Genomic DNA, 22,762 nt, shown 5'->3' on the forward strand with positions numbered 1-22,762 from the left:
TAAAAGCCTCCCTGTCCCATTCTCCTGGGTTATACCACAACACTGGTGAAACACCATCCGGCATTTGATAATCTTGCAATTAAAAAAACCCAAACAACAAGCTAAGAAAATAAGAAAGCATCCCAATATCTGTCATAGAGCAGTAATTGATTGTGCAATCTATGGATGAAGCTTGGGTAAACGATTTGGGTATTTGACAACTAAGGAAGAGAAAAGCTTGGATGTGAACAGTCCCACTGGCTGAGAACTTTCTCACGCCTGAGCAGGGATGGGAATAAAGCTCAGTACAGCTCACAACTGCAATCACTGCTTCTCTTGCTAAACTTCACTTTCTTTCATTTAGAAAACTAACTAAGAAATTATAGCAAGCAAAAAAAGCAAACAAACAATCTTTGTCTTAGAAAAATCACAACGTCATGATAAAGTGAGATTAGAAATGGTGGAAAAGTTATTGTATTAACGTTGATGAGAGCCCATACGTGTTACACGGCAAGAAAAACAAATTACTCCCTCTCAGATGGAAGAAAATATTTCTTCTCAGTTGGAGAAAGAAAAACACAAAGCAGCTCAACTGCATCCTTGAAATTGTGCAATTTACTTTGCATATTTGGCAGCAAAAGTAGAAGAAGCAGTTTATAATCCACGGTTTTCAAGCAAATGACAGGTTCTTGGTTCTCGAAGGAGTACTTAATTTTGGTATGCTTTTTTTAATTAACATTCTAATAGTACATTAGAATTAAAGGAATACCATCAACTTAAAACTCACATAGCTGATTGAGCGTTTTTAATGACTAGTGTCATTGTAATCCCTAGACTGACTGTAATTGAAGCAGATCAGAGAACCAGCACTTCCCTGGGTAGTCTGGGGTTTACGTGTTTAACTGAAGGATTTTCTGTGTGGCCGATTTCTCTGTGTACCTTTGCTGGGCACTTCCCCGCTTCATGCAGCAACAGGGGATGAGACTCGAAAGGGAGCAGGTAGCAATCCATCCAAAAGCTGTGGATGGGCAAGGACTGCATGCAATAGCTGGGGTTTGGTTTTCTGTAACCATTCCATTATAAATATGGGAACTGCTGTACATTTATTGTTTTAAAATGTTGATTTTAACTGTCGCAGAAACTATGTCTAAAACAACCTAGAAAGCTCCTTTTTCTGCCCCAAGAGTTGGTTCTGTGTTTCCAGATACAGAACAGCTGGTGTGAAACACATCTAGAGAGTCTAAAAAGGACACTACCTGCCTGCAAAAACAGTTCAAAATTGGTGAGAATCTCCAAAAGAAAGTAATTTTTTGGGAAAGGCGTCATACCAGGCATTTCCCTGGCAGCTAACGGAGCAGCAAAGGGAACCAACTGCTGCCTCTGGAAAGGAAGGAAGAAAAAAAACCCAAACCAACAAATAAAAAACCACGAGGGAAGTGAAACTGTGACAATTTTTAGGTCCTAGGGACAGAGTCCTGTGACTGGGCACAGTCCTGTGTCACATGAAAGGTGTGGGAAAATGCTGAAGCGTTGGTTACACTTGCATTTCTAGCTTCAAAAATAGCCTGAGAACCAAACCATTACTTCATAGCTGTGGCAGCTCCCAGGCGCAGCGCTGCCAGGAGGGTCTGCCGGATCCCAGCCCGGTGCAGGCAGGATCCTCCCGCACACCTGGCCAGGGCACCCGAACGTTCATTCTGCTCTAGAGAAACAGCCCTGATTACACACAGACTTAAAACCCAAGCCTAAGCGCTTGGCCGGAATTCGATGTGAATTTAAGCTCGCAGTTAAACCTTGAAGACATCCCAGTGAGTAAGGCATTTTCCAATTATCTCATCCTGTGCTGACTTTATAAACTAAATGAAACTGCACACAAATTACACTGACACCAGGAACATTTAACAGGGCTGCCCTTTGCAATGCTATCCAGGTTTATTTTGTTTACAGTTCTGTTTATTGCCCTAATCTCCCCAAATTACCCAGTCTTCACCATGAGACGTAAACAGGCAGAAATTTGGCTGCTGGTTCTGAGGACAAGATTTTTTTTTGAGTTCTGATGGGAATAATAGGAACAAAACAGATATTTTTTTTCAGAATTGGCTGGGCTGCTGGTGCAGAGCGTGCCCTGCCAGAGAACATCCAAAATGCCTCCCAAGGTGTTGCGTGTCTCACTGTCACGGCTCAGCACACTGCATCTTGCTGAGGCTGGCAGCCTCCCTGCCTTGGGGAGACACAGGTTTCTAACTGGTATAAATATTCCTGCATGGCTGAAGTTCAGCTATGTCCCACCTGGATGGAGCCCGCCAGAGCATCATGCATAGCATGGGGAGAAGCAGGACCCCGTGGTGCTCAGCAGCTGTGCTCCTCCTCACACAGCTCTGGCTCCCGGTGGCACTCTGCACGGAGCCAACAGCTCTGCGACAAGCACGGGAGACACAACAGCTTGTACCAAACAAGTGCTGAGCTGGTGTCGGGCCAGGCACACGCTGCAACGAATGGTCAGTCATCTCCAAAGAAAAGACGGAAACCTCCAGAAAATAGAACAAACGTCACAACTACCTGCACAAGCTAGCTGGGCTGCTCAGCCCCTGCACTCATGGCCAGAACAATTAGGTGCAAGAAACCTCTTGAGAAACCCTGGCTTTGTGCTGCTGTGGAGTGGAAGGGAAACGAGTCCCATCCGCCTTGCGAGCAGCGACTGCCCCTGGCACTCCTGTTGGTGCCCCACTCACCCCCACAAGCCCTACAGAGCTGTCACTTGCAGGTGGCCACAATACACTTCTGGGCAATAGCAGCTCCCCTCCCCTGCAGTTCTGCTGGCGGTGACTGGTCCTCAACGCTGGTTTAATGCCATACTATAGGCTCATCAGCCCTACGGAGATTTTACTCTGCCCTGCAGTTACGGTAGCGAGAGCTGTACGACACTTCAGGAGCAAAAGGAGAAAGCCAAGCCCCAAAACACGATGTGCATATGGCCCTGCTCCCGTCTGCCCATGTGCCACCCCAGCCATGGGTGCAGGAGAGATGCTCTCCATACACCAATCAACGTCACACGTTGCAAACCGGGTGTCACTGCAGCAAGCGGGGGGGACCACAGCACTTACACTTTGTCACAGTGCCAGAGTTTGCACTGACACCTGTGCTCACAGTGGACTAAGAGTGGAGGGGGACTTAAAAGATAGCAAGAGCATCCATAAATGCATGCAAACCCCAAGAAAATATTAAAAGAGATGCATTTATCAGTTCCAGCTACCGTGCCATGCAGTGTAGCTACTCAGTGTTACAGTAGGGGCATATCCAATGTCCCCAGGTTGCTTCTACATGAACAAAGTGACAAGGAAAAAGGGAATAGTGAAGAAACTATTGGCTCTGCCCCTGAGGGTACTCTGCTCTCTGAAGGCCCAGGTCCACGTCAGTCCTTGTCCCCTGTTTTTGTCAGCTCAGGGTGTTCTTCAACCCAGCCCAAAACACACTGCTCCCACATTTCTGCTGACACAGCTGTTTGTTGACTGATGTGGTAAACCAACTCAGTGAACTTGTTTATGCTGCATGTAACCCTGCAAAAAGACAAATTATTTGCACTCCGTGTCATCTTTTTAAAATCTTTTTTTTGCATGCATTAGGAAGATAAATGTAGTTTGCCTTCTTTCCGTTGCTTTAGCTGCCTGGTAGCAGTGAGCACCTGCTCATTAAACACCATTTTCCAAAGTTGGTTTCTAAAAGTGATTTTGAAAAATAAGATTCTTTAAAAATGCCGAAAAAGGGAACAGCATTTCCTCTTCAGAAGACCACAGTAATAACTGAACAGGAGACTCCTGCTAGAGAAGAGGCGCACAGACAACACCGATGCTAAATGCAACTTCCTAGGAACTCAAACAACAGACGAATGGCAAATACACGGCAAGGACGGGGCTCTCAGTGGCCTCAGACTGTCCACCCTCGTGACTGGGTCAGTGTGACTTTGCAGGTATTTTTAAACTGCATCTGAAAGCGGCAAGTGCTGATGCTTCCTGTGACAGTTTGTAGCCAGACAGCTCAAGGCTGCCCAGTGCTGAGGTTCTGGCAACCCAGAGGTCAACGTCCCTTGGCTTCCCTCTGTCTATAAGGGAAAAGTGCAAGGAAAGATGTATGTACCAGTATCGTCTGAAAACACAACAACGCAAAAAGAGGTCAGAGCCCCACAAGGGCTGAACAGATGAAGGCTGGTGAGCACAGAGACTGTTAGACAGCTCTCCACAGTGCCTTCATCATTTCATCCTTTCAGGCTTTATCCTGCCACTGCTGCTTACAGAAGCAGGGGCCTGGGTGACGTGAAGAGGAACAAGTGTCCTTCCCAAATGGATGACCTCCACCCCTTGAGGCTGGAGGCTCCTGGAGCTCAGGAGCCGGATTCTGTATTTTTCCTGTCTCTTTGTGGTTGGCGTATAAGAGATGGCTCCACATATTGTGAGTTCCCTTATTCTGTCATCTCCACCTCTGGATCTTGTTTTCCCTAGATATCCAAGCTCTGAACTGAGCACTGTGTGATGTTTAACACGTGGACATTGAAAATGAGGAAGGGTGATGAACAGTGGGTAACTCTTTTTTTCCAGTGATCTCATCACTATGGTTAAGAAGGGGAAGTCAGATTAGCTTTGTGGTCTAATACATAGAAATACCTGTATTCCTTAGAAACAGAGCTTCAAAATTCACGTGCGATAGCACATGTAATTTGCATGTACAGATGCCATGACTTGTTGCTCAAATCAGGTCTCTGCATTCAGAAATTCTTTTCTAATCTGGGTGTCTGTTCATGCGTGTATTCAAACTCCTAGTGCGTGTTTGCACTTGTTACGGTAACTACATGCAGGAATCAGGCACACCTTGTTTGTACATCTTTAACCAGACAGTTGCATATTTGGCATGACTGTGCAGTCCAGAGAGCGTTCATGAATGAATTAAACCACTTGCCAGAATAAAATGCTTGGGGAAAGGACAGGCAAGAAGCAGCTCTGCTTTGTATCACTTAACATTAAAAATACGGAGGATTCACATCATGCAGCCTTGCCTCAGCACATGCTGTTTAGCCTTTTCCCCCAAGGATGCTAAATGGGCTCTAGTCACTCCAGAGCTGCCAGAACACAGTACCTGCAGCACAGGAGTGAAGTGTGAAACTCTCTGCATGCATTGACCTAAAGTGGCCTAATTTACTGTAGTATCACAATTCTTAAAGCTAACCGTTGCTGTAATTACTTCCATGTATCTATCTCATTCCAACAGGCTGCACCTCCTTCTCAGCCGGTAATCCTTGTCAGAGTCACTCACTGAAATTCCAGACCATTTAATTTCAAAACCAATTATATGTAATTAGAGGAATTTCTACAGCCATTCCCTTTATTGGATGCACAGGAATGATCTGTAATTCATCTCCACTGATGGTGCCCCTGAAAAGGCTTTGAAGGATGTTCTAAGAGCAAAAAAAGTTCCATCAAGACAAATTTGCCTCTTTTTTCCCCTTCTTTTATCTAGGGAAAACACCAAATGTGAACACAGGGTCTTCAGTTCAGAGTGCAGGTAAATTTAGAGTTCATTTCCAGCTTCACGTCAGACGAAAGGCTGGGGACGTTTCAGTCACTGCTGGTGAAACTTTCCGTGGCGATGCAGCAAAGATGGGTTAAGAGCCGTCAGCCCAACAGGATGAGCAGTTTGTGTCTCAACTGGCTGGACAGAAACCAGCAGATTTGTTCCTTGCCCCACTATGGCTGGCAGCAAGACTGATGTGATCTCTTTTATCTTAAGAACTCAGAGCCGTGCAGCTCGCTTTCCTAAGCACCATGGCTCACACCGAGCTCATCTGCATCCCCCAAACCTCGGTGCCTCCAGGCTTTCCCCACAGTCCTGGTTCAGAGACCTACTGGAATTCAAACCCCATGAATTCAGCCAAATATTTTGGATTATCAAAAGTGTCCAGGAAAGTTTTATGATCCAGTGAGAGCTGACTTAAATCCACTCTCCTAAGGCTTGCTGCCTTGCAAAATCTTGCCCTTGTTTCAGAGGAAGGTGGCCTCTTTCCAAAAGAGAGGCTTGATCTGGGTCAGAGCCAGGGATGGAGCTGGGATGCGTTGCTGCCACGATGGTGGTTACCAGCTTCTTGCCTGCAGAAAAGTGGTTTGCACTGGAAAGGGAAAAAGCAGCGTGGCTGGCAAAGAGCAAGAGCAGGGCCTTAGGCAGCAAGTTTCTGGCATAGCCTATCTGCGAGACCTCTGGGTAACTGCATATTGGCCTAGTGTGGGTACAGCAGCACTTCGAGCCTTCTCCAGGCTCATAAAGAAGTGCAGGCACTTGCATTACTTGGGGGTAAATGTCTGTGGATTATTTAATTCAAATGATCAAATACACCTCACATAGTATTTTACATCATTCCCCATGTGAATCCTCTTGCTCTACAATTTGGCAATCACTGGCAGGCAACTTCTGGGAAACACATTTTAAACTTTGGGGCTAAACCCAAGGTAATCTGTATTAGCTCTGAAATTAGAGCTTGCCTGTCCAGCAGGCCAGATATTTTTTTCACACTGGTTTTACACTAGCACAGCAGTGACCTGTACCATGAAGCCATCTGTACTTTCATCTGGAAAAGTGTAAGTCCAATATTTGTATATACAGGCAATTTGATTTTTCTGTGTAAAATGGAGTACTACTGTCACATGCCTCAGCTTTCATGCAGATTTTTTCTGAATGTTTTGCAGTCCTCTTTCCTATTTTGATAAAAGAAAATTACTTTCAAAAGTAAAGGCTTATAATTTCTGGTGATCTAAACAGATGTGACTTGACAAAGGGGTCCATTGTAGGGCCATGTTAGTGCTTTATTTTTTAACGATGAAGGCTTTGGTTGTTTGTTATGGTGAGAAATAGTTTCCCCTCCAGATAGCCCCTTGAGAAATTCATGAGAGAAAATCCAGACTGTGAAAAGTATGGCTTGTGAGGAATTTGAAACAACATGACAGGGGAAGCAAATCATCGTGAAAATCCTATTACAGAAAGCCTGGGCTCATGACCACCTCCAGTCCTGAGTTCATCCTCCCCACCTCCAGGTGAGCTGTTGTCTGCATGATGGCCATCCACAGGAACCAGAAACATCACTCAGCCTTTCTATCCTGCTGTCCAGAGACCCACAAAGCCAGGCTCTTGCTGTGCCTGCTGCTGCACCGACACCGAGGAGGATGGTCTCCAGCCAGAGACAAAACAGCGCGTGAAGGAGACCATGGGCCAAGGTAAGGAGGGAAGAACTGGCACCACCACCAACTGCTGTTGCGCAATTCCAGCTAATCAGACACAGATACAGATGCAAAGCACCCGTGAAGGCTTTAGAGAAGTTTACATTTTAGCTGGGTTTTGCAGCTGGATGGTGATGGCTTCGCATGCAAAGCTGATTTCTCCAGGGTGCAGCTCCAGAGGAGGGTAACCAGTGTAGTGCCTCTGAAACCCTCCAGCTTCTGATCCACTTTCAGGGTTCATTTCCCTTCCTCCCAGGCTTCTTTCCATGCGCATGTTAAAGTGTTCTGCTATACTGTAATTGAAGTATAGTTCAGTGAGTTTCAGTTCTCATTTAAGACTTAATTTTTTAAGATAGCAGAATAGCTTGTGCTCATGTCAGAACAGTTTGAAGGCCTCCAGCATAAAAAATAATCTGTCGTAAATCTACAAATACCAGCTTTTCAGAGAGGAGATGTGAGATGCCAAGAGATTTCACACGCACAAAAAAAAATTGAGAGACTGGGCTTCAAGTTCAATTTGCATTTTTTCTATGGTTACCTCATGTTGGACCCAGCAATCTTGTCCAAATCACCTCGAGATTTTTTTCTAACGCTCCCCCCACAATATGGTCTCAGCATCCCCCGGCAGAGCACGCATCTCCTTGCTGAGTGCAGGTTATTACAACGGCGGGGTCTCCAGCACACCACGCTCGAAGCTCTGGCTTTTGCATGGTTCTTTTCAAGACCTGACCTGCAGCTGTGGCTGGGTCTAGCTACCAGTCTGCACCAGCAGAGGTGATCTCGACACATGGCGAGGAAGAGGACCGCGAGCACAATGAATCCACAAAACTGCCAGCGTGCAGGAAATTGGCCAATTATCCAGCACTGACTTTTAGCAGAAACCATACAAAGGGATCTTTATGGATGAGAAAATCACAGGAAAGGAGGAAGAGAGGCAAAGATTGGGGGAAATGAATGGCATGGTGAACAATGATCAAGTATTTATGGCCATCCTTTAAAAGGTTTATCTTATTCCAGCTTATAACTAGTGACTGAATATCAGGATTGTTTAGGAGAGCTTTTGAGAATAAGCAAAAATTTTAAAAAAGTTGGTGGATAAACAATGCTTCTAAATCACAGCAAGAAATACTGTCAGCAGCTTTGCTTAATGTAAGGACTCGCATCCTTCCCAGCTGTGTTTCTCTTACACACCGTGGCAGCCATGGGAAGGGCCAAGGGCAGCAGCGTGCTCACCTCCTGGCATAAGCTTGTCCTCCTCCCTGACAGTCCCGTAGGACCACTGACAAGCTCTTCATGGGATCTTCAGCGTCCGTCAAGCCTTAGCACACAGATTTAAACTGGAGCAAGATATGTCAAAATAGTAAGAAAGGGATGGAGAGGAGGTTAGGTCTCTGCAGCTGGCAGATACCCCGGCCCTATGCAGATAGGCCCTAATTATGCTGCTGCTTGGCTAAAAGAAGTTATCAGAAAATATCCATTGAAAAATTCCTTTTTCTATCTGATATTGTAAACACAAGTTCAGCACAGGAGACTCCATGGGATAAGATGGTTTTGATGACTTCCAGCCGTGTATACACTCTGCAGACTTGCTTTCCAAACAGCCGATTATCACCATGCAGGCAGCTCATTTATTTGCTGAGAGTTCTCATTTAAAAAAAAAAAAAAAAACTAATCAGAGAAGATTTATTTTCTTCTGATAACGCACAGGAGGGCAATGCTAAGGTTCTGGCTTCTGCCAGTTGTCAAGCTCCTTGCCTAGCGGTTAACGTCAAGCTAACACCACGACAGGGCTCTAACACATCACTTCTGCAGCCGGAGTGTCCTGGAAGTCTCTCCAGAAATGAGGGCTTGGCCACCGACGTTCCCACAGGCCATGAGACGAATCACTTCGCCTTGGATCCTTTGGGAGTAAAAGGGGGGTTTTCTAGCCCAGTAGTCAAAAGCATGCAAAGGTGGGTGTCCGCAAACGTCAAGAATTGTCTGAGTCTTTAACCAAACGCAGCATCATGGCTGCCCAGAGTATCTGGAGCTGCTGTAGGACACAGGGTTTTGGGACAGCAGGATAGGGCTCCTACATCCAACCTAAAGCCCTCTTCCTGATGCTGGAGCAGATGACACTCGCATCTGGGGGGGAAGCGGTACCAGGACCCCGCGGCGGCGGCTCAGCCCACTCTTGGTTGGGAAGGAGCAGCGAGGGGGGCAGAGCTCCCCCGCACGGGGCCCGGGATTCACGAAGAGCCGAGATCATCATTGGCAGATGTACCTTCCCCAGGGCTCCAAAATCTCTGTCAGCAAACAGAAAGCAACTGGAAGGGAAAAAAAAAAAAAAAGACTAAAAGAAAGTCTGTATTTGAAATATGCTTTGTTTTCTTTTAAAAAATCCAGGATCTCATCCAGTTTGAAAGAGGAGGCGAGCACTGAAACAAGCTCTTTGTTTTTTGCATTAGTTCAAGAAGAAAACACTTTTTTTTTTTATATATTCCTCCGAGGTTTAAATACTGCCTCCAGCCTCCACTTTTGGCATGCAGACGGGTCACAGGTACTGATCTCAGAGCTGCAGCAAACCAGCAAAATAACCCCTGGCCCAGCAGCCCCTCTCTTTAACCCTTCCCAGCCCGTATGGAGGGCATCCCTGCCCGCCAACACCTCCCGTGGCGCTCAGGTCCCCCGTCCGGCATTTGGCCCTGGTGTGGTGGTACCTCACCTGGGTGGCACCTCCCTCTGCCTGACACAGGGCCAGGAGCCCCTCTGCCCCCCTGGGAATTGTGGCCCTTGGAGCTCCGTGGGGAAACACGCAGAGATAAAGGTCTCACAGGGAGGTCAGGGTGAATGGGGGGGCTTTGTGGGAAAATGGTACCATGTTACCACCCCCCCCATGGAGTCCGGCCGCGGCTTTGAGCCTGAAGTGCTTTGTGGCATGGGGACAGGGTCCTGGGCTGTCCGCATCCCTCGGGGCAGAAAATGGCAGCACCGAGGGCCAGGGCAGCCTCCAGTGATGGTTAGGGGGGACGATGGCTCACATCTTCATCTCCTTCCACTGCCACCCCCAAGGCAGACCCGGCTACCACCCAGCCCGTGCTGGGGAGCCATTTCCAGGCCAGAGCTCCTCTGTCAGCACCCTCAGTGCCCCTGGCAGCTCTCCCCTTGTGTCTGCAGCAATCTGAAAACCTTTTGAGGAGCCCCTCAAAACTCAGAGAGCCACCAAAGAGGAGCCAGGAGCTCTGCTCAGCCCCGGCAGGGTCTGAAGCCCCTTGAGCGAAGCGCTGCCCTTTGCCAGCCTTGGCCTCCAGTGCTCCCCAAAAACACCCCGGTGGTGAATTCCTGCCTGCAGCTCACCCGGGGCCGGGTGCCCTCTGCCCAGAGCCAAAAGATACTGTTTTATAACGGCCTGCTCATCCAACCTGCCATCATGCAAACAGTGTGGCAGGCTGCATCTGGCACCAGTGGAGGGGTAATTACGGTAATTGCTGAAGGCATAAACTCACTCCCCATTTTCTCTTGGCTGCACTGACCATGCAGGTTGAAGCGTGGAAGAGTGAGTGCCAAGCGTTATGGTGTGAAGCCATTTTCCATTTACAGCTCTTGTTTTTCATGGCTTATAAGTTACCACTCCCCGCCTCCATTCCTTTGGGTTGAGATTTGTCATGCTTGTTCTTAACCCAGTGGAGAATTTCTTTAGGAGAGTTCAATAGTATAAGTAGCAGCAATTATTCATCTGGCTTTCGTCACGGAAGATAACAGATATTCACAGAAAGTTGCCGTCTCTGCGAGGGAGGCAGCAGAAGAGAGGACTTCTGCCCCATGCCCTGGCAGAAGCACAACCCAGCACACCACAAGGTTTTCCAGGAGAAAATTCAGCAGCAATTCTCATACCCAGACACCGACACCCACTCAAATGCAAGCGTTTCACGCCATCCCATAAGACTGGTTTCCAGATAGCTGAGCATGAAAATGTGATGGTCATCAGCTAATCAAGACATTTTCCAGATGCCTCCTGGGTGCAAGCGTAAATTCTAAACCCACTTATAAAACCAACATGACCCGAACCTTTGGACTTGGCATGGAGAGTCCTGAGCGAGACACTGATTCCTGTACTTGCACAAGGAAATGCCATTTACAAATGGTGACGGCTCTGCTCGCCACGTTGAAAGCTGACTCCCCATCGCTTACAGAGCCTGCATGCAAGCTCCGATTTGGTGGAAGAAGAAATAAAAGAACTGATTTTTTAATTAAAAAAAAAAAATGCAAGGGACTTCAACGCAAGCAACCGAGTTAGTGAGACATTATGATCCAAATATCAAATGAGCCAATGCCAAATGTGCCAAGGGCAGAGTCCCACCCTGTCCTGTCTGCATCCCATGTCTGTAACGTGCCGTGTGTCCTACTTTACAGACTGCCATAAACTGAGGCAGAAAGGGGCTTCATGAGCTTCTATGGAAAATACAGCTTTGAACACCCTAATTTTATTTAGTTTAAATCATAACCATAGTGTTTCTATTAATGCTATTTATTATAATTTATTTTTATTTAAACACGTACACAGAAGTAAAATAAAATAACGTTGCGTTAGGCTGTTTTAAAAACAAAAAACACAGACCAGATAAGAAAGATAGAAGACATCTTTCATGTGGAGAGATGGCTGTGGGTCACTAGAAAATACATAAAAACCAGCAATTTGCCTCTACACCAAGAAACAATAAAAAGGCATTTACACACTCAGACAGGAGTTGTGAAAGCAGAGCAGGATTAATTCCACGGGAAGGAACGATTCCTCGCTCATCCACTTGAGCACAAAAGGGAAACATAAAAACCCACAACCCTGTCTTGTTTCTGTAGGAAAAACCAAGTCTTTTCTGTGCTTTGCAACAGGATGTTGCTTTTTCACGTCCATTAATTTATTTACCAAACACTGAATCTCCCCATAGATTTTAAGGTTAATAACACAATTTTGCTTGGATAAGTCCTCATTCTGTTATCACACACCGAAATGACATTAAATCCTGGGCTAACAACCCCAAGGGTTGGAGGATGCACCATGCTGGTACCTGAGTTCTAGTGATTAATCACATTATTTCTCCACGTGTCACTCCCCAGCAGCCGGCCAGTTCCAAACTCTTCCCACCCTTGAGATAAAACAGCTGATCTGACATGAAGCAGAAAAGAAAAAGAAATGCTAATAGCAATAGCTTAAACCTTGCAAGGACTGCCCTCTCTGGTGACTCAGAAAAGGAAACACAACCTGGGTTTCCAGCAGCAGAACCACAGCACTATAAATAAAGTCAGGGAAAGCAAAGAATGAGAAATGGGCAAACTGGGGAAAGGAAGCCAAAGTGACTCAACGATACACCCAACTAGCATCGTCTGGACAGATAGAGTCGATCCAGAGAGACTCCAGCACAGACTGGAGCTTCATGCTGAAGGCAGATCAGCAACAGTGATGGCCATATCGCAGAGCCAAATGTTCCAACGTTAAACCAATTTCAGTTAGAGGTCACGAACAAGAAATACAGTCACAGTCCCGTTTGAGACATACTGCTCACACAGCCTGGAGCTGGTCTTCACCGAAGAACTTCTCCTGTGACCTTCACGCTACAGGTCCTCCCAGAGAGGTAAGGTGAGAGGGGGAGAAGAGCAGGACCAGCCCAGCAGATATGGGGCTGTTACCCGTCTTTGGAGAGCTGGAGCTCTGTTTCCAGTTTCTGCTGCCGGGCTGTTGTGACTCAGTGACAGTCTGAGCTTTCATCAGAAAAGGAAACATTCCTGACTTTCCATGTTGCAGACAAATGGAAGATTCTTTAGTACTTAAAGAAAAAACCAAAGTCGCTTTCCTGCCTTATTATTAGTTTTTTTAAATTCACATCATTTTTTACGTTACCTCACTATTTTTCACTGTTTAGTGTTAACCACACTAAACCTTTCAGCCAGCCCTTCAGACATAATTCTCGTGACCAGAGCAGAAAGAAGTGCACTGTGTGTTAGAGGAAACAAAAGGACCGGTTAAAGATTTGCAGCCACTCTAGATAAAAGAAAAGGGATATTTTAATTAGAGTGGCCCTTCTACAGATCATGTCCAAACCACATCAAATACATACAAATACTGACTGCAGGAAATTAAAGTTGGAGACTTAGAAATACGAATAAATCAAGGAATTCTCACGCTTAACTTTGTCCTCTGACCCCCAAGGTCTCCTTTCCTGATCCACTTTCCTAACACAAACAGAAAGTGAGTTGATCTGCCAAAACAGGCCGTGTTCTCACCTCCACATGCCCACACAGCCCAAAAGCAATGAGTTCTCTCTCCACATCACTGCCCGTTTGGACGCGCATTACTGTAATTATTTCTCCAGTCACAATGGGCCGAGTCAGTGCTACTCAAAAGGCTCTGGCTTACATGTAGGCTCGCCTCCTCTTGCTGGGGTTTTTGGGCAATGATGCCTCTCCCATTCCCGCGGGACATCCTAAGCTTTTCACAGCCCCCTGCGATGCAGCTGCAGGGCACTGTCCTTGGCATCCCCCCTGGAAGATGCTCTGCTGAGCCGCGCTGGAACAAGAGCAGTGCTTCCTCCTTGGGGGATCCGTGCAAAATATCCAGAGATAAAACTCAGTGCAGAATTAGGAGACCTCAGCAAATGAGAACAAAATGAGTAGTTCTGGATTGTGTATATCATTCATCTAATGCCACTGAGATTAGAAAAGTAGCACTTCAGTTGTGCTGCGACAGTAACAGAAGCAGGGATATGGCATTTCCACGTTGAAGAGGCAAAGGGTAAAGATGGGAAGATGGGGAGGACGTCAAGTGAATGCACTGCAGAATCAAGCAGCTTGGGGTAATAACTGCGTGTTTCATAAGCTAGATACCAAAACCCAGCCTTCTTATCTTTGCTGCACAAAAAAAGAGAGGTGCTAGTCTAGCTGATGATCATAGACTGGCTTCAACACAATAGAGCAGGCACTGCTTGCTCTTCCAAGGGTGAGATAAACTGTCAAGTGAATTGGAGATTAACTATCCAGATGTAAATGAATTCATTGCTATGCAACTGATAGGGCTCAGGCCTGGTTTAGTGCAGGATGGAGTCAGGTTTGGAGAGCTCTCTCAATGGCCAAAGAATTTATAACCTGTATTCATGGCACTCCCTGTAAAGGGCCGCCTAACAATGCAGGAGCTTGCAAGCATTGTTCCTTTTGAAGGGCTTCACCACTCCGCCCCCACTCCTCTGCCCCCAGTTTACTCCCCTCCTCCCCGCATCCCCCAACAGACCCACTCCGCACCCTTCCCTCCTCCTGATCACACAGGAAAAAGCTGGGGGGAGGTGACCTCCATAGCAGAATTTGCTATTCATGTTCCGTTCCCCCTCACAAATCCTTAACTTCTTGTCTTTTTTTAATCTTTTTTCTCTTGAGAAAGAAAAGATCAAAGGGCTTGGGGCTGATGCTTTCTGAACTAGGCACTTTTTGCCATGGGAAAACAGCGACGGGGAAGGGCTACACAAAGATGCTTGTGACTGGGGGTGGGGGAGAGATGATGAGACAGGACTTTCTTCCATGGAAAAGCTTTCTGAATGCCTCTACCAAGCAGCCCTGCAAGCAAGATGCAGCCATCCAGCATCCATCCCAGCCTGCCAGGTCCGACTGGGATACTGCAGCGGCAGCAACGAGAGCATGTTGTGTTTCAGGGTCACACACGAACGGTGGTAATGCCTTCCAACGCCGAGGAGGGAAATCCGGAGTCCAGGTGTGCACTGCACTGCATGGCCCACAGCCACCACCAGCAGGTCCCTCCTGCGGCTACTGGAGCACGTGAACTGTGCAGACCTTGTCTGTAGCCCACTCGTTTCTTCCTCAGGAATACATTTTTCAAGAGAAGAAGAAACAGACACACTCACACGACTGCTCCAAGCTCAGAGGACAAAAAAGACCCACCAAAGCGAGCGCATGTGGGGCTGTCCCACATGCCCCAGCCTCACCATGTGCGCACAGCAGTGCGTCACCTTCACATCTGCATCTGCACCCTGACCTCGAGCTGCCAAGCTTGTGCAGGGCTAAACACAGAGGCTGCTTTTCAAAGTTCTATTTAAAACATTCCCTAGTTCCAAAAAGACAAAGGATTATGCTCTGTATTTCCAAGCGATCCATTGCTGTATGGAGAAGAGTTAAAAGTTTCTATAATCACAAAGAAGAAAGGAGAGGGATGCAAAATACTTCCATCTCCCAAACTGGCGATGATGAGAGTTTATCTCAAGCAGGATTTTGAGGTCCCCATGTATCTTCCCAGGGCAATGTGGATTTTTCCTTCATTCAGTAATCCCGTTTTGTCACTGGCTGTCTTCTGCCAAGGTAGATGAGTCACATAGCAGAAGCTACACACAAGTTAGAGATTTGTAACAAAGTATTGATATCAAATATTTCAGGGGAAAAAAATGCTCTTGGCCCAAAGGTTTGTGTAAGTTTCCAGCTGGAGATGGAACTTCAAAGCAGAGGCTCAAATCTCTAACGAGGGAACAAGCCTGCTGAGAAACCTTTAATCATTGTCGCTTGGACAAGCAACACACAAACAATCTCCCTTTCAGAGGTCTCCTGCTCCTGGGAAGTAGCTGTTTTGCACTTTTATGTTTTGGAAAAATGTTACCTAGGCTTGAAGGACTGATCTAAATTAAGCTTCTTACTTTAAACCTGGACTCAAGGCTTGCTGCCACAGAAAGGGAAATCTGCAAAGACTATTCAGTTGTCCAGGTTCGGTCCCACCGTCTCCTTTTCTAATAAGAATGCCTCATTTCTCTTCCCATTCATCTTTCCTGAGGACCATGACCCCTCCAGGGCTCTTCAGAGGGAGGCTGGGTCACCAGCATCTAGTTCTCTGACACTTCTGCTCTGGTCCCTGCTTTGCATTTTGGTTGAGCAAGAGCTTTCAGGGACTTTACAGTCTCATGGACTGCTGTCCTCTTCCAGAAGGTCTTGGCACTGTCATGTTCTGCAACAAATAAACCACCATTCTGATCTCACCAGTAAATGACCTTTCCAGAGCCTTCAGGCTCACCTGCATTGAGCAGCTCAGGCACAACTGCCTCACTGTTCCTTCTGCTCTGGGATGCACAGGACATGGCGGGATCTGAGGCTTGCTTCACGCGTTTCATGTTAAAATATTTTAGGAACAGCCTTACTTGTATTGCATTGACAAAAGCTTGTTTCTTGGCCAGTTTACACTCAAACTCATGTCAGGTGTACATTCCTATGTGCTAATGACCACATGTCCCGATCCTACCTTCTCATACAGCAACTTCTGATTTAACTCACAAATGTCGCATGAAAATCCGCTAAATGTGTCGCAGTGTAAAACCTGTGAGGGCTTCACTAACACACACCACAAACAAACTGCAGCACCCACAGTGCTGTAACAAATTATAGGTCTTAGAGGAACACTGAAAATTCACACGACTTTTCTGCCTTCGAAGCTGGTTTCCTGACACAGACTTTAAGAATGTGTTTCCTCTGTAGGCTCAACAAATGCCTGAATCATGCTGGTGAGCCAAGGAGAACAGCTGCCTCTCTTCAGATTTGAACTACTTTCACCACCACCCCCAAAAACCAAGCACAGGAGCGTTCTCATTATTAAAGAGGATAAGTGTTCGTGCTGAAAGAAAAATGTAAATTGCTCTAAGAGAGATGCCAAATTAGCACAAGTGACCCACAACCAGAAATGCAAAAATTCTCTAGCGGAGATTTAAAGGCAGTTGAATGTCTCAGCAAATTAGCTCTAGGCTGCCATAATGACAAGCCTCCTCTTGCACTCATGCTACAATTGCTATAAAACAGTTGTCATTCCAAAGCGTTTCTGATTAATTTTGCTCTACTGCTGGGGAAGAAAATACAAAATGTCACCATCATAAAACTGCCAGATGTGCTTGCTCGCTTAAATCATACAGACCCTTCAGGTGACAAATGTCTCCCTTGCTCTTCCAGCTTTGCCAGTGCAAACGAGGCACTTCTGTTGAGTTCTGAGTTTCTTTTGAGCTAGAGTAACAATCCTGCTCAACTCAGATGAGGTTCTGTAAAATGAATTATTGTCCAAGAGAGGTAAGAGACACAGGGTGCATGTGACAAATCTAGCAGCAAAGCTTCTGCTCTGGGATCAAAGGCAGTGCAGGCACATGACATGAAGCACTAACACAACAAAAAATTAGGGAGCCAGTTCATACTCCTACTAAAAAAAAGAAAAAATTTCAAAAATTCAAACTGACTTGTCTTGGCTGGCTTTCAGCTGGAAGGGTACTACCCTTCCTGACAGATCAGTCACCCTCTGTCCCCTTCCAGCTGGCACTGGGATAAGTGATCCTGCCCTTCACACCAATGCAGCCGTACAGCCAGCCCAACCATACGACCTGCAGCAGGAACAGTGGCAACAAATCGCTCCTCTTTAAGGGTCACCCAAACAAGATTTGCAGTCAGGCATTCTAGGAAGAAAATGTCATTTTTATACAGGTCTGTATGTCATCATAAGGATCTACACAAGTGGCAAGCCCTCCTGGTTTTCCTTTCCCTGGTCAGTAAGGACTTCCTGTTTTTTTCCCAGTATGTCCACGCATACTTCGAAAAAACCCAGCAGCTCAAAAGTGCTTTTGATGGAATCCTATAGACCCAAAGTATTTGATTAGCAATTTATCACAAGTACTAAAAGCACACTGCAAGCACATTAAGAAACACCATGCCTACAAGATACAGCAAGGCTGTAGTAACATGCACAGAGTAGAAACACAGGATGCACAGAGAGAGAAACCCCCTTGGTGGCACTGACTGCAACTAAGGCTTTTTGGGAACATTGTTGGATGTCTCCATAAGCTGAAAAACTACAGTGTTACCATTATTAAAATGCTCCCTATAAGGAGAAAAGCAGGGCCAGTGCTCCAAGGAGACATGCATGGAGCCTTGTTCCCTTTCTAAAAATGAATGCTGATGAATATGTGACCTTTTTATGACTCCTTCCCTACTAACAAACTGCCTTCAGAGAAAGAACGTGAATATACGTTTGAAGCACACACTAGCAGAAACTGAATTGTGAAGATGTAAACTGCAGAGTCTGCACCAGAAACCTACATTTATTAGTTGTTTCCACCCAGACAGGGGACAGAAATAAATCAATAGATGAATTCAACCTTTCAAACACCCAAAGTGTCCAACGAGCACCCTGAGTGAACTCTAATGAAGACATAGATAAAGATTTGTTGATTGCGGCTGAATTCTTCTCAGCAGCCCAGAGGAGAGGGATACACAAATCCCCCTAAATTTGGTGGGAGCTGGGTTCCTCATGTCCACAGCCACCAACAAAACATGACGCCTGGAGTTCCTCAGCAAGCAATCTTAAACCCAACACAATAAACAGGCGTAACAAAGCCGCTAGCTGTCTTCAGATAATTTCTCCACATATTTATAAGAGGTTTGTATGTTCCTCGTTAGCAGGGGAAAAGCCCTAAAAGACATGAAGCAGGTCCATGCAACGCCTGGGTGACCCTGCATGGTGTGGGACATGCCCTCTTCAACAGCAACTCTCCACTTGAGACCAGCTTGCTCCCACCAAGAGCCCGGAGGTGACACTGCCAGTGTGCCACCCATCACAACGTCACCTGAAACGCCCGTTTGAAACACGGCAGCTCAGCAGGACTTCCCACCCGCACGCCATAGCGATTCCAAGCGCGGGCAGGAGGATTCCTCACACTGCACCCCTCTGCAGGAGCTGAGAGCATGAGCGATGGAGACTGGGCAAGATGCAGAGCTGCTCCCTGACACGCAGCAGCCCCGGCTCCCAACAGCGTGGGCACCTCCAGGCCAGCAAAGGCAACACTGGCCACCCCACTGCAGCTCACGTGTGCTGCCATCAGGCCCGCGGGCAGGACCTCATGGCACCAGGAGGCAAGACCCAATTTGGCTTCCCCAGTGCCCTGAGCTATGCAGTGTGGTGAACAACGTTTCCTCCGGCTTCTCCTCCTCATTCCTGTCTCATCTTTACTTTCTCCCTACCCGTTGGGTGATGCTCTATAGCAGCACCTGTCACTGCAGCACCCGAGCACACCACATGAAGACAGAAAGCCCCCAAAGGCCTGATATTCTTCCCGACTTTGTCATTCTGCTTTTACATTTCAATTAGTTTCATGACAACAGGCTGTGAATCCACGAAGATCACCGTAGCAGGCAGAGAGCAAGGAAGAGAGCTGTTGTTACAAGCATAAACTTTTCTCTAATGGCAGCTTGGAAAAGTACTGAATCACGTTTCTTGTCCAAATGTGCTCTGCTCTGCAGTCGTCCATTAAGCGGTGAGTAAATAGTTTCCCATAGAAGCCCAAGGGCCTGTGAAAGAGCCCAACAGAATCTTATTCCCTCTGACTTCCAAAACCCATTAACTTCTCCGTCTTTATAACTGCCCCAACCGGTAGGGATTTTGGGGAATACACTTCTGCACAGAGAAGCAGGAGCTCCGAGGCTGGAGGTGGCCAGGGCTGCAGCCAGGGAAGCCACTGGCAGGGTCCCCTTTGCCCTGCTGCTGGCACTGCGGTGTGGGACCCCCACCCAGTGGGTGCCCTGGCTTGGCCCACCGGCAGGTAAGCGCAGCCAAAAAGCGGCAGCTTTCTGCAGCTACAGGGAGTTTCCTGGAAAAGCGGCGTGGCAAGCCCGGTCCTGGATGGCGCCTTGCTGCAGGACTCCCTCCCATTGGCTGTAATTTCTCCATCTCAACCACAAGTTCAGAAAATAACGTAATGAAAACAGTCTTTTTTCTTCTCTTCCTTTTTTTTTTCTTTTCTTTTTTTTTTTTTCCATTGCTCATTTTATTTTACTGAGCTACTGCACACAGAGACGAATCTTTATTTTGGCTCATGTCCTCTTGCAATATCATTACCCGCGCGCAAAGGAAAAGCCCTCTGGAGATTTCCAATCCAAACAGGCCCTTGTTTTATCTACAACTATTTGAGTACATGACCTCAGATAACCCCGTGGCCAACTGTGTGCCAAATTCAAACTGCAGCCATGGGAACTTTAAATACAGAGAAGATTTTCCAGCTTCCCTCTGAAGAGAAGACATCGAGTTTCTTGCTCTCTTTGGGTCCGATGGAGCCGGGATGCTGGGCTGTGCCCATGGGAGCGTGTCCACGGAGCTGCGATGCCACCGCCGTGCCATCATGTTCACCTCCGCCGCGGGAGGCTGTTTGGTTTAGGCAGCAGCACAACTGACCTCCGCTACGTACAGTCACTGTCCCCTTTGCTTCTCAGGGTACTGCTTGGGCTTCAGATTACTGCAAAGACAAACAGCTGCACTTGGGCCAACAGACTCATATGTAAGACTGTGTTTGGATTACTCTGGACAGGGGAGGTTTTTCATCTTCATTAGCCTGCTGCTCACAGCCATATCTGCAGTTTCTCACTGGGTCAGAGCCTCCTGCTCTCTACTGCTGTTTATGAATCTAAATAAATCAATTAATCTGGTATTTTGAATGAAATTTGGGAGACTTCGGCAGCTGGTGTTTCACAGACATTCAGTGCACGTGGGTACCTAACTCTGCAAGTCCTTGGAAAACACCAGCCCAGAGTATTTAGGCACAGGCATCAGTGGTAAGTATTTTTCACAGCAGTGACCACTTGCTTTTTCTCTCCAGATCAATACTTCTTCATGTTACCATAAATGCATTAATACAAAAAAGAAGAATGAATCCTAGAGCTGAATGCAAGCACAGAGGAAAAAAAAAACCACTACCCAAGCTCTAGGAACAGCACAGGAATTCGGTCTTGACAGTGTCTGTATCAGTTTCCAACACTGTCACACTGAACACATGCCCACATTATTTCATGTCGGGAACCAAGCTCAGTGAGAAGGGCACAGCCCAGCGACCCCTCGAGAGCTGCTCTGTTTCTCCTCACTGGGATTTTCATGTCTGTGCAATGGGGCACTCGCCCCCGCGGAGCTGGGCTGAGGACACCGGTGCGTTTCGCAAGCAGCTCTCCCAGCTGCACACCAGGCTTCCCGGGACTCAGTGCAGAAACACTGGGTTTAAAATAGAGCATTTAAGCGAAGGCAGCTTCAACACGGGGACAGAAAGCACGACTCAGATGCTAGGCACTGCTTTTGCATCTCAAGCAGCCCCGTTGCCTCGGCCGGGGCCCCTGGGCACCACAGCTCCTGGAGCAAGACTGCGTTCAGCACCAGCTGCCGGGCAGGCTGGTCACACGAACCTGGGGCACTTCTCGGCTGTAGGCAGCCATACATTCGTATGCATTATCTAGAGACCTCTGCATTTCAAGGCTGCTGTTATTTTGATCTTTACAACCCTTGGAAAAAATGAGTTCAATTAAGTCTCATCATTATGAATTTACATAAGGTCACTTCAAGGCTTCGTGTATTTCCTCTGGTTCTGATCTCAGTGCTCTTGGTGTTTCCTCTCTTCATTTATAACCTCGTTGCTGTAGGGCATTCCAAGTAAATCATCCACCACCAGTTTCCTCTCTTCAGCAACATGCATCAAGCTTTTCATTCAGGCTAAATGAAGCTTCAACTACTCTGTACAACAGTAGCCCAGTTAAAGGCACAGCATCACTTTGAGAGGTGGCAGTTTTCCCCTCAATAAAAATATGAAATTATTTTAATAGATAAGAGAATGTATTGATTTTGTTTCTTTTAGCAGGAGGAAAGATTTAGTTGCATTTCTTAGCACAAGCGCAAGCAATGAACCAATTCTTACATATTCTGTGGGAAATTCATTTGCTGATCACCGAGAAGAACCCTTTCCACTATGAATAAATAGAGAAACATGCTCAGAAGCTGTGAACTGTATTCAGACATGATGCAAAACCGTGGCAAGGTGCACATCGGCTACAAGCTGATCAAAATGGTATGGTCTGTGTTTGCAACAGGAATAAGCACCCACCTGACTGCACCCCTTGTTTATAAAGCTGAAGAACAAATCTGAACCAAACTAGAGTTCTGAACTGCCAGAAGGGTCCAAAATTAGAAGATATTAACAGGGTTCGTCTCCTGAGCCAAGACCGAACAGCCACAGAGGACAGGCCACCCTCCTCACTGAGCCCCTCCCTGGCACACTGCGCAGCACCAGCCAAATGCTCTTCGTTGGGCTGGGACCGCACCGACAAGGGCTGTCGAAGCGCCAGCCTGAGCTCTTTCAGCTGTGGGCTCGCAAGGGCTTTGGCCAGGATAAGCCCACGCTGACACAGCAGAGGCAGAGTCCTCCTGCCCCCCCTCCCGTGCAGCCACGCATCTGGGCAGCTGCAAAGCGAACCAGACTGGGGAACTGAGCTGGGTTAAAATTAACCATCTGGTTTTGACAGGTCCGTTTCAACTGGGATCAGTTCCCTGATCCAGCGACCCTGCAGTTAAACAAGCACTTGTGTTGGGACCAGGGGATATTAGAGAGGCACTGAGGTAGGGGAGAGGTGAGGGAAGAGGCACGGCTTCATCTGGCAGCAGCATCCACCTACGACGACACAAAACTCTCATGAAATCATGGCATAAGTGTCCCAGTCCCATTTCCAAG

At 47.0% G+C, this 22,762-nt stretch overlaps 1 protein-coding gene across 12 annotated transcripts in view; it reads right to left on the reverse strand.

The window, feature by feature from the left end:
• EXD3 (exonuclease 3'-5' domain containing 3) overlaps positions 1–22,762 on the reverse strand; it is a 290,826-nt gene that overhangs the window by 96,361 nt on the left and 171,703 nt on the right. Inside the window, exon 21 of one of the 12 annotated variants that reach the window (XM_056351782.1) lies at positions 482–9,541. The exons of the other annotated variants lie outside the window; for them this stretch is intronic. Within the exon in view, the coding sequence (XP_056207757.1) occupies positions 9,524–9,541 (18 nt within the window). The 3' untranslated portion in view covers positions 482–9,523. Of the gene's footprint in view, positions 1–481; positions 9,542–22,762 lie in introns of those variants that run through there. 12 annotated transcript variants of the gene reach the window in all.

Source organism: Falco biarmicus, chromosome 9, assembly GCF_023638135.1.
Source record: "Falco biarmicus isolate bFalBia1 chromosome 9, bFalBia1.pri, whole genome shotgun sequence".
NCBI lineage: Eukaryota > Metazoa > Chordata > Aves > Falconiformes > Falconidae > Falco > Falco biarmicus.